Genomic DNA, 12,524 nt, shown 5'->3' on the forward strand with positions numbered 1-12,524 from the left:
CCATCTGCATCACACATTCCAGCTCAGATGGTCCCCCTCTCTCAAGATCAGGACACAGTTCCACTTGAAAAAATTACATATACACTCAAGAAAGACTATAATACTTTTACAGAGATGTGGCAGCCTTATTTGGCATATATGGACACATTGTCCACTTCTATGATGGACGGGTTGTAGATTCTTTGCTGTCAGTGCTTATTGTTTCGCTCTTATATGTTTATGTATGTACGCACGTAAGTATATGTGTATATATATTTTTTATTAGGGCCCGAGCAGGTAGACCTGCGAGGTCCATATTGTAATTGGAAGGAAAGAAATTTTCTTCTCCAAGTTTGACTGCAGTTTTGGATGCCTGAACATACCTAAAAACTAACCAAATTTGGAATATACGTCACATCCGGCAAAAATTACGCTCCTGCATTGTCACTGGGCGTGGTCACGACCTGCGGGCTCTGTAGCGCCCCCTAATGTTCTTCCCTGCCTTCCACATGCGCATAGACGAAGGAAATTCGGTTCGCAGATTCATCATGAACAGATGCACAAAAAAGTCTGAGGGGCCCATACTCTCAGTCCAACAGGAAGTCAGCCATTTTGATGTGTGGCGGCATTTTTGTCCAATTCATGGTTACTTTGAAAACTATCTTGTCCTAGAGCTTAAACACCACAGTCTTCACATTAACTCAATTATCATCTTCATGCCTTGAAGAACAAAAGTTATTAAAATCTTTCAGCTGCGTCACACTTTAGTAGGCAGGACGGTGGAAACCATTTTTTCTCCTCGCCTCATGCAAAGATATGGTCAGCCCAGACAGCTTGTGCAGGGAGAACTGAATGCCATCCTGAATGGTCCACCAGTCAAGGCCGGAGACTATCAAGCTATTGAAGATTTTGCAGCATCAATTAGAACATTGGTGGGCATGTTAAGCACAATACAAGGTCCCTCATCTCCAGAGCTGCTGTATGGTTCTCATGTTGACACACTGCTCACTAAGCTGCCTGCTAACTTCAGAGATGCCTTCACTGAATACTGCTTCAATAGAGGAATTATCCAGAGTGGCAGTGACAGGACATATACTCTTCCAGATCTGGCAGAATGGCTTGAGAGGAAAGTCCAGACACTGCAGGTATCTCGTCGGATAAGTGCATGTCCACCAGAACCCACACATGCTGACAGCCGGGAGCGCAGATCAGCAAAGCAGCCAAAAGTGAAGTCTGCATCTATTCTACTGGGTAACCACCAGGGGGCTCAGCAACCTAATCCATCTCCTGCATCAAGCACCCCACTACAGTCAAAGAAGCGTGACAGGTTTAAACCCTATTGCCCTAACTGTAATAACCAAGAGCACTACCTCAACGCCTGCAGCGACTTTGCTAAGCTCACAAACAAAGCAAGGGCTGACTGGGTAAAGGAGAGGAAAAGATGCTGGAGGTGTGGGAGAGGACACACATCTGACAACTGCACTTTAAAGAAGCCATGTTCATCTTGTTGAGAACAACACCTATCTGTGCTCCATGATGTGGCACAAACAGAGACTGTCCTGACTGCGAGTACATCCCCCAGCATGATTTACATGGACCAAATTAGCCATTCAGGTAGGGTGATGCTGAAGGTTGTCCCAGTACGCCCGCATAATGGGAAGAAAGCACTCAATACTTGCGCTGTTCTGGATGACAGATCTGAAAGGACAATCATACTACCAGCTGCCATGCAACACCTTGGTCTCAAGGGAAAGGAAGAAATCTTGTCCCTGAGGAATATTCGACAGGACAAGGTGCAATTAAAGGGAGCTACAGTCTTACTCAAAATGTCAACCCAGATGAAGAAAGGGATGAAACATGACATTCACCATGCCTTCACAGCAGCAGAGCTGAATCTGGCTGAACAATCATGTGCAGCTGAAAATCTGAAACAATGCTACCAACATTTGAGAGACATTCCATTGCACTCCTACAATAGAGTCAAGCCTATGCTGCTCATCGGTTCTGACAACCCGCACCTGATAACACCAGTATCCCCAGTCCGGTCTGGCCCAATCGGCGGACATGTAGCTATATGCACGGCTCTTGGATGGGCTGTGCAGGGACCTGCCACCTTCCTACAGCATTCATCAGGTGAGAACAGCTGTCTTCATTCTTCATTTCTCTCCCCTTCAGAAGAGCTACATCAAAATGTTGAAAGACTCTGGAAGCTAGACACATTGCCATTCAAAAACAGTAAGGAGGTGACCTGCTCTGGTGAGGAAGAAGCAGCTATGGAACAACTGGAGCAGAAGACCATTAGAGTCGCAGAAGTCTATTAGAGTCGCAGTCGACGGTGTGTCCCGCTATGCTACCCCATTGTTGCATAAACCAAACGCACCCACGCTCCACCCACAGCCGTGATGGCTCTCCTCAGAGCAACAGAGCGCCGCCTTGCTACCAACCCTGAACAATTTGCAGTGTACAATGATGAGATACACAAATTAGAGAAAGCTGGATATGCTGTTAAGATCAATGCTGATGAGGTGAGTAGGCCAGAAGAATCATGGTTCCTCCCTCACCATCTTGTTTATCATAATGGTAAAGCCAGAGTTGTCTTCAACTGCTCATTCATCTATCAACAAGCCTGCCTTAATAGCAACCTGCTTCCTGGTCCCACTTTGAGTGCGCCACTGCTTGATGTGCTACTGAGGTTCAGAGAACACGCTGTGGCCATCAGTGGAGATATCCGCGGCATGTTCCATCAGGTACGTCTCCTCCCTGAAGACCAACCACTTCTCCGCTTCCTGTGGCGTGATGGTGAGAGAGAGCACAGCCCAGATGTCTATGAGTGGCGTGTTTTGCCATTTGGGACTACCTGCAGCCCATGCTGTGCAACCTATGCTTTGCAGCGTCATGTGCAAGAACACAATGAGGGCAATGAAGATGTGGTCCAATCTGTGCTGCAAGCTTTTTATGTAGACAATTGTCTTCAGTCTCTGCAGTCTCAGGATCAAGCCAGACAACTCATTGACAAGATGAGAGCTCTCCTTGCAAGTGGAGGCTTTGATATGAGACAGTGGTCCAGCAACATGCCTGAGGTTATCACCCATCTACCTCCTGAAGCCAAATCAGCAGGATGTGAGTTATGGCTGACTGCAAATAAGACCGACCCACAGGAGTCTACACTCGGTCTCCTGTGGCATTGCAGAACCGACACTCTTGGCTACAAACACCGAACCATCCCAGTGACTGAACCAACCATGAGATATGTATATTGGCTTTTAGCCAGTCAATATGACCCTCTGGGCTACATTCTACCATATACCATGCGTGCCAAGGTGCATCACTACCACAAGCTGTGTATCACAACAGTGACCTGCTAGGACGTCGCCGCTGGAAGCCACAGCCAGGTACTGGCAGATCACTTCTGGCTCCAGTTCACCAAGAACTATCTTCCCAACCTTCAACATCGTCGGAAGTGGCATAGTTCTACTGTGGACCTCATTCCAGATCACATGGTCATGATCATCGACCCACTGCTGCCAAGAGCACTGTGGCCAGTTGGACGAGTCACCAAAGTGATCCCCAGTGATGATGGCCGGATACACACAGCTGAAGTAAACATTAAAGGATCTACATACACACAGCCAGTGGCTTAATTCATCCCCCTGCCAGAATGCCAGAGGACTAAGACTGATCTCACAGCACAGCAGGGACCTTTGTGGTACTGCAAATTAACGAGGTGAATTTGGGGACGGCTGTGCAAACTTCCCCGCTTTGCCATGTACGGAGAGAGCCGAGTGTCAACCAGACGAGCCGAGCATCACCGGAAGGACCTGAGTCATCCCGAGGGAGCAGCGGAACAGCCCGAAGGCAGCCAAGTTACCTGTTGAGTGCTCAGTGCTTTCCACAAGCGCCGGCTGCCGGCCATATAGCCGACTACACAGTTAACTCCAGCCGGCTACTTTAATGACTATTGTTTTTCGATTTTAATAAAGTTAAATGTTTTTCTAACAGACTGACAATAATGTCAAACTGAACCGCACTCATTAAAATTGTTTTTCGCTGTGCTTGTACTGATAATAATCACAAATTACTCTGATCATCACCGACTTCATTGATCACAAGGGAGAGAAACTCATCAGCGGCCCCGACACGCGGTGTGTGTGCGCGTGCACTCAGCGGAGTCAGTGTGTCGGCCGTCGGAGGCGAGAAGCAGGGCTCACCATAATACGCTTATTTTGTCACCGGTAATCCACTCTTCTCTTCCAGCGTCCATTTAGCAATACCTGCGACACGTGCTGGCATCAAAAAACACTGTCGGTTGTACAAATGAAACCAAACGGACTCTAAGAGTGTATTTTCATTAGTTGCTAAGGGAGAAACGTTCACTGAGTGTTTAATTGTGTAACCACCACTGCAGACTGTGAAGGTGTCATGCACCGACAATAAGATATTTACAAGCCCAGAACGCCTCATGATGCAATATTATGTGAGCTTGTACAGCCTATTATTTATTATTTTCAGTGCGCAAATCACAGTTTTTATTGGTGCATTAGCGTCTGGCATACTTAGTTACACTAATGAATAAAAGAAGATGCGATATTTTGTAATAATAATAATATAATATATAGAGTAGATATTGATGCTGATAATAATAATATTATTAATAATAATAATAATACTAATACTAATACTAATAATAATAATAATAATAATAATAATAATAAAAATAGAGCAAATGTCTGAGAAATTAATATAGGCTGCCTGTTCTGCAGGCACACTTAGGCTAATAATAATAATAATAATAATAATAATGTAACATTATTATTATTATTATTATTATTATTATTATTATTACATTTAAGACCAGTGTATAAGATCGTACCCCCCCCCCCGCTGGCTACTTATGTATTATGGCTGGCTAGTCTGTGTCTTAGTGGAAAGCCCTGAGTGCTGCGCACATCCTCTCCGGTTGCAACAGCGCTGAGCAGAGCCGGACCGTGGCTGTCCACGTTGTCACCTTGTGTTTGTTGTGAGTGAGTACAAAGTGAGTTTGCATCAGTTATTTGTTGTATATTCAGTTTTCTAACATACTTTGTGTGGATCTGGACCAGTCACCATGTTCTGATGCGTGCTCTCGCACACAGAATGGTTTATATAAGATAGGTTGCCACGAGTTAGTTAATATATTTGTCTTCTTTCATATACATGTTCTAAATGCATAATGCTGTTCGGAATGAGTGATCGGTGCTACGGATGGGTTTTGTATCTGACTGTATTTACGTTTGTCACAATTGTGTGTTATAATGTAATGACGTGGTCTGAGGCGCCCCCGTGCTGTCATTAGAGAGTATTATTTGACCTCAGTTGTTATATCACTGCATTCTTTGGATGTGTCTGTTTAATTTACAGTCATATTACTTCATCTTTATCTGCATATCATATTAATATATTTATTGTTTGTTTGTACATTTCAAGGAAAACCACAACTCGACACATCTTGTACATTGTCCATGTGGAATTAATAAGAAGGTTAAAGGAACTCTCTGGAGTAGCTGCAGTTTTTCTAACCGAGAACTAAGGCCAGACTGTGTACACCAGCATCCAAAAACAAATATAATCTACACTTACTTAACTGGACTTTCCAGAAACACTCCAGTCTGGTTTACCATTGCAAAGGAGTTCTAAGAATGGATTTTAGGAACTAGCCAGCTGAAAGAAGGCACAGCAGGACACAATCACAGTATAGAGTGTTGCTGTCAATTTGCTGATCCAAGCTAGTCTTTGTAATGACATTACAGATTTTGTCTATCATCCCTTCTTGCAAATATTTGTTTCGTAGGTGTGTAAAGGCAAGGAAAACAAATCTGGCAATATTTGGTTTTCAGCAGGGTACATGCTTGTTGGTATATTGCTGCTGCCTCTTTCTATTAGACATGACTACTGCTGCACAATTTGTCAGATTTGCAAGGCATCACCAGCTGTTTTTGTGTGTTACAGTGACAAAATGTACAAGCGTACCTTGCTCTCAAAACATGTACCAGCTGTGCATGCAGTACTTTTGCAGTAAATCGGCCATGCTGGCCACTTACCCAGAACCTGTGTGCATTCTTACCTCTATCCTAAGTCTTTCGTACATCATGGCAAGTTTCTCTTCCCTTTCACTGTTTCCTTCAGTATGCTCCCCCTCCATTTTCTCTACATTGCTACACAGATAAGTCAGAGGTAGCAGAGGCAGCTCCACAGGCTTGTTGTAAAGTCCAATATCCAGCCTGGATTTCAGCCCGCTGCCAGGTACCGGCTCTGTACCCGGGCAATGAAAACAATAAAACTGAGAGCCATACATGAATGGTGCAGGACACCTCTCTGCTTCAAACAGGCTTCTGAAACAGCCATGTTCTCTTTTTACAGCATCAACATTGTTTTGGTTGAAGCTGTCAACGCTGATGTCATCCTCTCTGCAGCCATCCACTGTCGTCAATGGAAAGGAGAACTCAGAGGACTTGAGAGTTTCCAGAGTGAGAAGCTCTCCAAGTTTATTGTGACCGGATAGAGGGATCTCAAGCAGTGTGTGGAGGCCGTCCGACTCACCGTGTCGCACCAGCACACAAACGCTGAGTGACTCCACCCAGTCCCCCATGTAGTAACCACCTCTCTGAGACTGGCTGGCATGGTGGAACGGGTGGGACAGAGCTGGCTGTTTAAGGTTTTGATACCTTAAGCTGTTAGGCGGCGCCAGGGCCCATGATGCACTGGTCAGGGGACGTGTCTGGCAGATCCACCTCCAGTCAACAGCCTGAAGAAGCAATAAAGACTTGGTGAGATTATAAACAGACAAGACTGTGAGAAAAACATCTGCTCAAATACTGAGTTGATAATGTCATTTCATCACATTAGCAATCTGACATTTTGAGAATCTTTTTTATAGATAATAATATATTTGTAAGCTATTATAATGTCAGATGAGACATTAATCTCTATGCATCCAGCACAGAGACACAGTAGGTTAAGGATGGTTAGGCTAGCATAGCACAGTAAGTAAAAGCAAGCAAGCAATATGGAAGCTGTGTCAATTTCATGCTAGTTCTTACCAGTCAGTAATACAAATGTAAGAAAAAAAGAAAAAAGTTTTCAACATACCACATTCATATGATGTAATGAGTTTTGTTATCACCTACATTACATCTGACAAACTGTAACACAAGTGGGATTTCTATATACTACAGTGATGTTGAAGTAAGAAACTGTAGGTTTCATAAAGTTGCTTCAAATACATAAGTCAAATGTGAGATGGAAGAGAAGATCTTAAATCAAGCACTTTACCCGACTGAGACTCCAGCTCTGTTTTGTGATGGGTTGCCTTCTACCATGGCTGCAGACACAACCCAACCAGAAGGCTATGCCCCCTCTGCTCACAGCCATTCACAACAGGGGCCAGTGTAACCCCGGTCACCAGCTGACCATCACCCAAAAATATGGGGGACAGCGCAGGTCACAGAGATCGTACCCTCAGCACCTCGCGCTTTCCGAACTACAGCAGCAGGCTCTCTACCCCAACAAACCTGAGACCACAGAGAGGACAGAGCATGGCAACAGTGAGCGCTAAAGAGTTTCTACCAGGACATTGATGAGCAGAGTGTTAAACTCAAGTGATTCCATTCAAGTGCTATCATAGGTCATATGAATATAAACCAGAATCAGCATAAGAAATACTTTATTGATTTATGAAGAAGAAGAAGAAAAAGAAAAAGAAAAAGAAGAAGAAAACAAAAATACAAGAAATGTACATTCTACTAGATTATATCTATATTCAGGGTAATAAACAATGCTACAGTTGAAAAACAACACAAAATAAAACAATATCACAATATTTTAGGCCATATGGCAATACTACGGTGGCCCTGACAGCTCACAGCACTGCAACTTAAGACAAAACACAAGCAAATTAAGACAGTATCATCAATTTGACAACACATGCGCAGCATTTTAAAAAAAGCGCTGCCAAGACCACAACACAACACATTAGAGAAAAAAGCGCTGCAAAGACCACAACACAACACATTAGAAAGAAGCGATGCAAATAGACCGCAACACAACCAAAGTGTTTCCAGAGGACACTTAAAAGTGATGCACACATCCAGACACGCTTGTTGATTTTGAGTCACACCGCTATTAAGGTTCTCTTTCCGTCAGTGGTGTTGGAAAATGAGATTAAAAAAAAGTGTTTTTGATTTATTTTAACATTGTGATCGCATGATTCAGATAATAGCCTATTGCAGTGATCTGCTATTAAACTATTGTCAGCATTTTGCTTGTGGTTAGCAATAGTTTAACAGCAGATCACTGCAATAGGCTAATATTATATTATATTACATTATATTATATCAAATCCGAATCAACAACAAGCGTGTCCGGACGTGTGCATTTCTTTTAGGTATCCTACTGTGTTGCAGTCTATCTGCATTGCTTTTTTTCTAATGTGTTGTGGTCTTTGCAACGCTTTTTTCTAATGTGTTGTGCTCTTTGCATTGCGTTTTGCTAATGTGTTGTGTTGTGATCTTTGCAGCACGCTTTTCTAATGTGTTGTGGTCTTTGCATTGCGTTTTTTTAATATGTTGTGTTGTGGTCTTTGCATTGCGTTTTTTTAATATGTTGTGTTGTGGTCTTTGCATTGCTTTTTTCTAATGTGTTGTGGTCTTTGCATTGCGTTTTTCTAATATGTTGTGTTGGGGTCTTTGCATTGCTTTTTTCTAATGTGTTGTGTTGGGGTCTTTTGCACTTCATTAATGCTAGGACGGGGCTAGATAATCAAACATCACAATATTTGTGACCAAATACACCCTACTTTGATATTGATGTTGAAACATTATTGTAAGGATGATTCTTGGTGCTGTAAGCATTATTTTCCTATTAAAAGGTTTTAAAGCCATATTAAGCACCACTATTGGTAACAGTTCAGCACCAGCGTTAGACCCAAACAATCTGGTGTGCCGGCCACATCTCCCCTCTCCCTGTGTTTCCCACTTGCCCGCTCTCTCTAGGAAGCATCCCATCAACACAAAAGATAACGGAATAAAGCTACACTTTTGTGGACCATGTCAAGTGACGATCTAATTACATTAGGCAAGTAGGCTGAACCCCTTGCTGACATAAGGCCCAAAATGTATCCCCATTGTTAACTTGCAACCCCTCTCTGTGAGAACTGTGTTGGGATCCAAATTACGCCTCAAAGTCACACCCAACTCTGCCTGTGATTGGCTGGCTTTGTTGGTTGCCTTCTCGATCCTTGACTCAAACGGTTAACTGTTACACAGTAGCTCTTCTAATGTCTGTTTTCAGCTTTTTTTGAGCTGTGTTTTTTTTGGGGTAAAAACACTGACCTCGTCAACACCCAGCCTGTCTGTCTGCTCTACGTAACGAGCTGAGACACACTGCAGCTGTGACAGCCAAAGTGTAGGTGTGTTTACTGGCAGGGCAGTTACTGCTCACAATCAAAAGCAAAGAAAAAAGCTTGAAGAGTAGGCAAAGGGAGCAGCTGCCTCGGAAAAAAAAGAAAGAAGTTGTGAAAGTGTGGATATGTAGAGTGGAGGGATGGGATAGCTAACTTCAAAACAGACAACAAGTTAGCTTAAAGCAGTGGTTCTCAAGTATTTTTTGTCATACCCCCCCTAGAGGACATAAATTTTTTCACGCCCCCCCCCCGAATTGAAATACTATTGAGAACCTGATAATATTTATTTATTTATTTGTATAAACCACTGTATGAGTTGCAGCATTCTGCATACAATCGTACATCGTCATAATTCCTGCTCCATAGTTCTGGACCGAAGGATTAGCAGGAGAGCTTGTGAGCGCTGATCGGTGATTACGGTAGGGATCAGACCGACTATAGATATGTGCTTTATATGACCGCACTTCAAAAAACCCGAACTATCCCTTTAAATGATGACAGTGCAGCTTTAAGTTCAGTAGTCACTCTCGTTAAAGCTCTAGTTTACCTGGCTCTCATTCATTTAAATGGCACCGTTGAGGCCATTAATCCATTGTTCATATAAAATAATCCGTTTTAAGGAGGGAAAAGGAATATCTCTGCACAACAATAAACCGGAATTTATATAGGAAAAGAAAGTGAATTGAAGCAACTGATGGATTTGCCCTGCCTTGCTTCCACTGAAATTTTCAGAGACTTTGCCAGGAGCACATGACCAATTGCAGACCACAAGTTTATAATCAGACATCCTGGTGACAGCTGAGACTGAATTAACCAGACATGAACATTCTGACGTGAAAATCATCTCTACAGTAACTGTTGTAGTCTTTTACGTATAAATCTTCACAGGCAATACATCCAGGTAGATTACATCTCCTTTGGCAAATGTGTCATCTTTTGGTAACCTGTGAAGGGCATGTCTGTTTTTTGACATCTGACAAAATAAAAAATGAATCTAATATTAGCCATATAGTCAACAATTATCAAAATAACCTAAGGTCAGTCGCATAATGTGTGAAAAGTAATTTAATTTCAAGGCATATTAACAGTCGTGAACAATTGCAGCGTAAATCAAGAATGATTCTGGTGACAGAACGGGGTCAAAGTATTATCACTATCTAGGTTTTATAAAATTGCATTACTAAAGAAAGTCGATCGTCACTGTTAGCTTTTTGATGTTTTAATTCCCAATCACCATCTTAGGTTATACTGGAAACAATTGCATTGACGTTGGTATTGATCGTTTATTTAGTAGCGTGTATGTGGACAATACAAATAGCTGGGTCTTTAGACTCGAGAAATTTTCTCTTAAACGTTGACATTAAAGGACGTGCAAGTTAGCTGGTTAGCCGGCTGACACCCGTGACAACCGATGATATCTGCTAGCTTGCTAGGCCAACTAGCTACCAGCTAGTAGAGAGCTATGCACCGGCTTGGCAAACGACCATCTTAATGTTACCTTTTACAGACGAAAACTTGCTGAAGTCAGTCTAGACGCAGTGGTTCTCTGGGTCAAGTTTTGTACAGTGGTCACAGATAGGTTAATGCTCGTCAAAAGCTAATAAGCATTACTTGGCTAACTTACACAAATGTCATTACAGCCCAGTATGTCCTTGCCCAGCCAAACACGCCTCACGCAGTCAGTCGTAATGCCGCCTTCACTGCTGTGGGAAATTGTGGCACTAGCTATTGTACCTCAAAACGACCCGGTGTTATGCCGGCCGCTGATAGTTAGACTTAAGCATTACAGTATTTATATGCTTTTTTAAAAGCTTTGTAGCCTGTAATTCTGAATTATGACGTGACCGAATGCCATTGTATGTCTGCTCTACATGATTCATGTAACGTTTAATCTCATTGTTTTACACATACCTAACAAGTTCTTTTCTTTGTTCTTTTGTTTTTTAGTTGGCAATCAAAAAGACGAGCACATGGCAGCCTGGCTAGAAAACCTTGTCATATCATAGCGAAACAGTGCACTTAAATGTGTATTTGAAATCGTTTGAGATAAGACTAAGCTATGCAATATTAGGATTAATCATTCAGTTGTGACTAGTGTGTGTTCATATGCCGTGTATATCTGGTAGAGGTACACATCCATATATTAACTTTTTAAGACCATTATTTTATAGGAACATTGTTCAGGCTCTAATGACAAATTGGACTAATGTCACACTTAAGCAGTACTACTGTGGTCCATGTGCCCCCCTGGGTAGCTTGACAGTACTTTAGTAGCTATGACCTCAGTGGAAAGCTGAGGTCTATGTTTCTACCAGGGGCACATTAGTTACTTTTATTCTTTCAAAGGACTTCCTACTGATAATGAGTGGAACCATTAAAGGAGGTCTATATTTGTCCTAACAAGTGTAAAGTTAAATCTTTGAAATTGGTCAGGATAAACCCTTCTGTTACTGACACTAATCTATCACTGTGATTCATCAGTAAATCAACTTTTTAAATTTTCCACTGTGAAATTCTGGTATTTCTTGGCCCACCTCAATTGTTTTTCCTGGTTTCCCTCCTGAGAAGTGGTTTAGAAACTGTTGCAAGACAGTCTTCTTTTCACAGGACAGCTGCTGATTGAACTCTTGTGTCCTTTATTTAGTCAATTCTGTATCTGTGATTAAGTTGCTTTTCTGTCTCACCGTGAACTAAGCTTGATGCATTGATCTTCTGATGGTTTGGTCACACTTTGGATACAACTGATCCAGTTTATGTAAAATGTATTGGAGTTTCATGCACTGCCCATTTAGGAACCTTTAGTCTAGCCACAATTTGCGATGACTTCATACTGCAGCAGGATAATGAGCCCAAACACACCTGAAAGCAGGAGTCTGTAGTTTTGTTAAAGAAATATTAATGAGAAGAGAAAGTTAGCTTTATTTATTTCTTCCTAAACAAACTTAAGGACAACAAAATTTCAGTTGGCGGACCCTGCCACCTCTCTAGCATAAACAGTCTTCTGAGACCTTATTTTCTTCTGAGAACTGCTAGTTTATTCACTTATGTAAAAACGTTATTACCTCATTAATATTGTACCCTTTAAGGGTTTGCAGGAAGAACTTGAAGA

The 12,524-nt window shown here is 42.3% G+C and overlaps 1 protein-coding gene across 2 annotated transcripts in view; it reads right to left on the reverse strand.

Annotated features, from left to right (window-relative positions):
• The window catches only part of c3h6orf136 (chromosome 3 C6orf136 homolog), a 29,049-nt gene extending 17,864 nt beyond the window's left edge, over positions 1-11,185 (reverse strand). Inside the window, exons 1-3 of one of the 2 annotated variants that reach the window (XM_030411801.1) lie at positions 11,040-11,185; positions 7,288-7,526; positions 6,080-6,760 (exon numbers count right to left, since the gene is read on the reverse strand). In XM_030411801.1, the coding sequence (XP_030267661.1) occupies positions 6,080-6,760; positions 7,288-7,386 (780 nt within the window). In that variant the 5' untranslated portion in view covers positions 7,387-7,526; positions 11,040-11,185. Of the gene's footprint in view, positions 1-6,079; positions 6,761-7,287; positions 7,527-10,913 lie in introns of both variants that reach the window. The other variant, XM_030411800.1, reaches the window with a different exon arrangement.
• Between the last annotated feature and the right edge of the window lie 1,339 nt (positions 11,186-12,524).

This window comes from Sparus aurata, chromosome 3, assembly GCF_900880675.1.
Source record: "Sparus aurata chromosome 3, fSpaAur1.1, whole genome shotgun sequence".
NCBI lineage: Eukaryota > Metazoa > Chordata > Actinopteri > Spariformes > Sparidae > Sparus > Sparus aurata.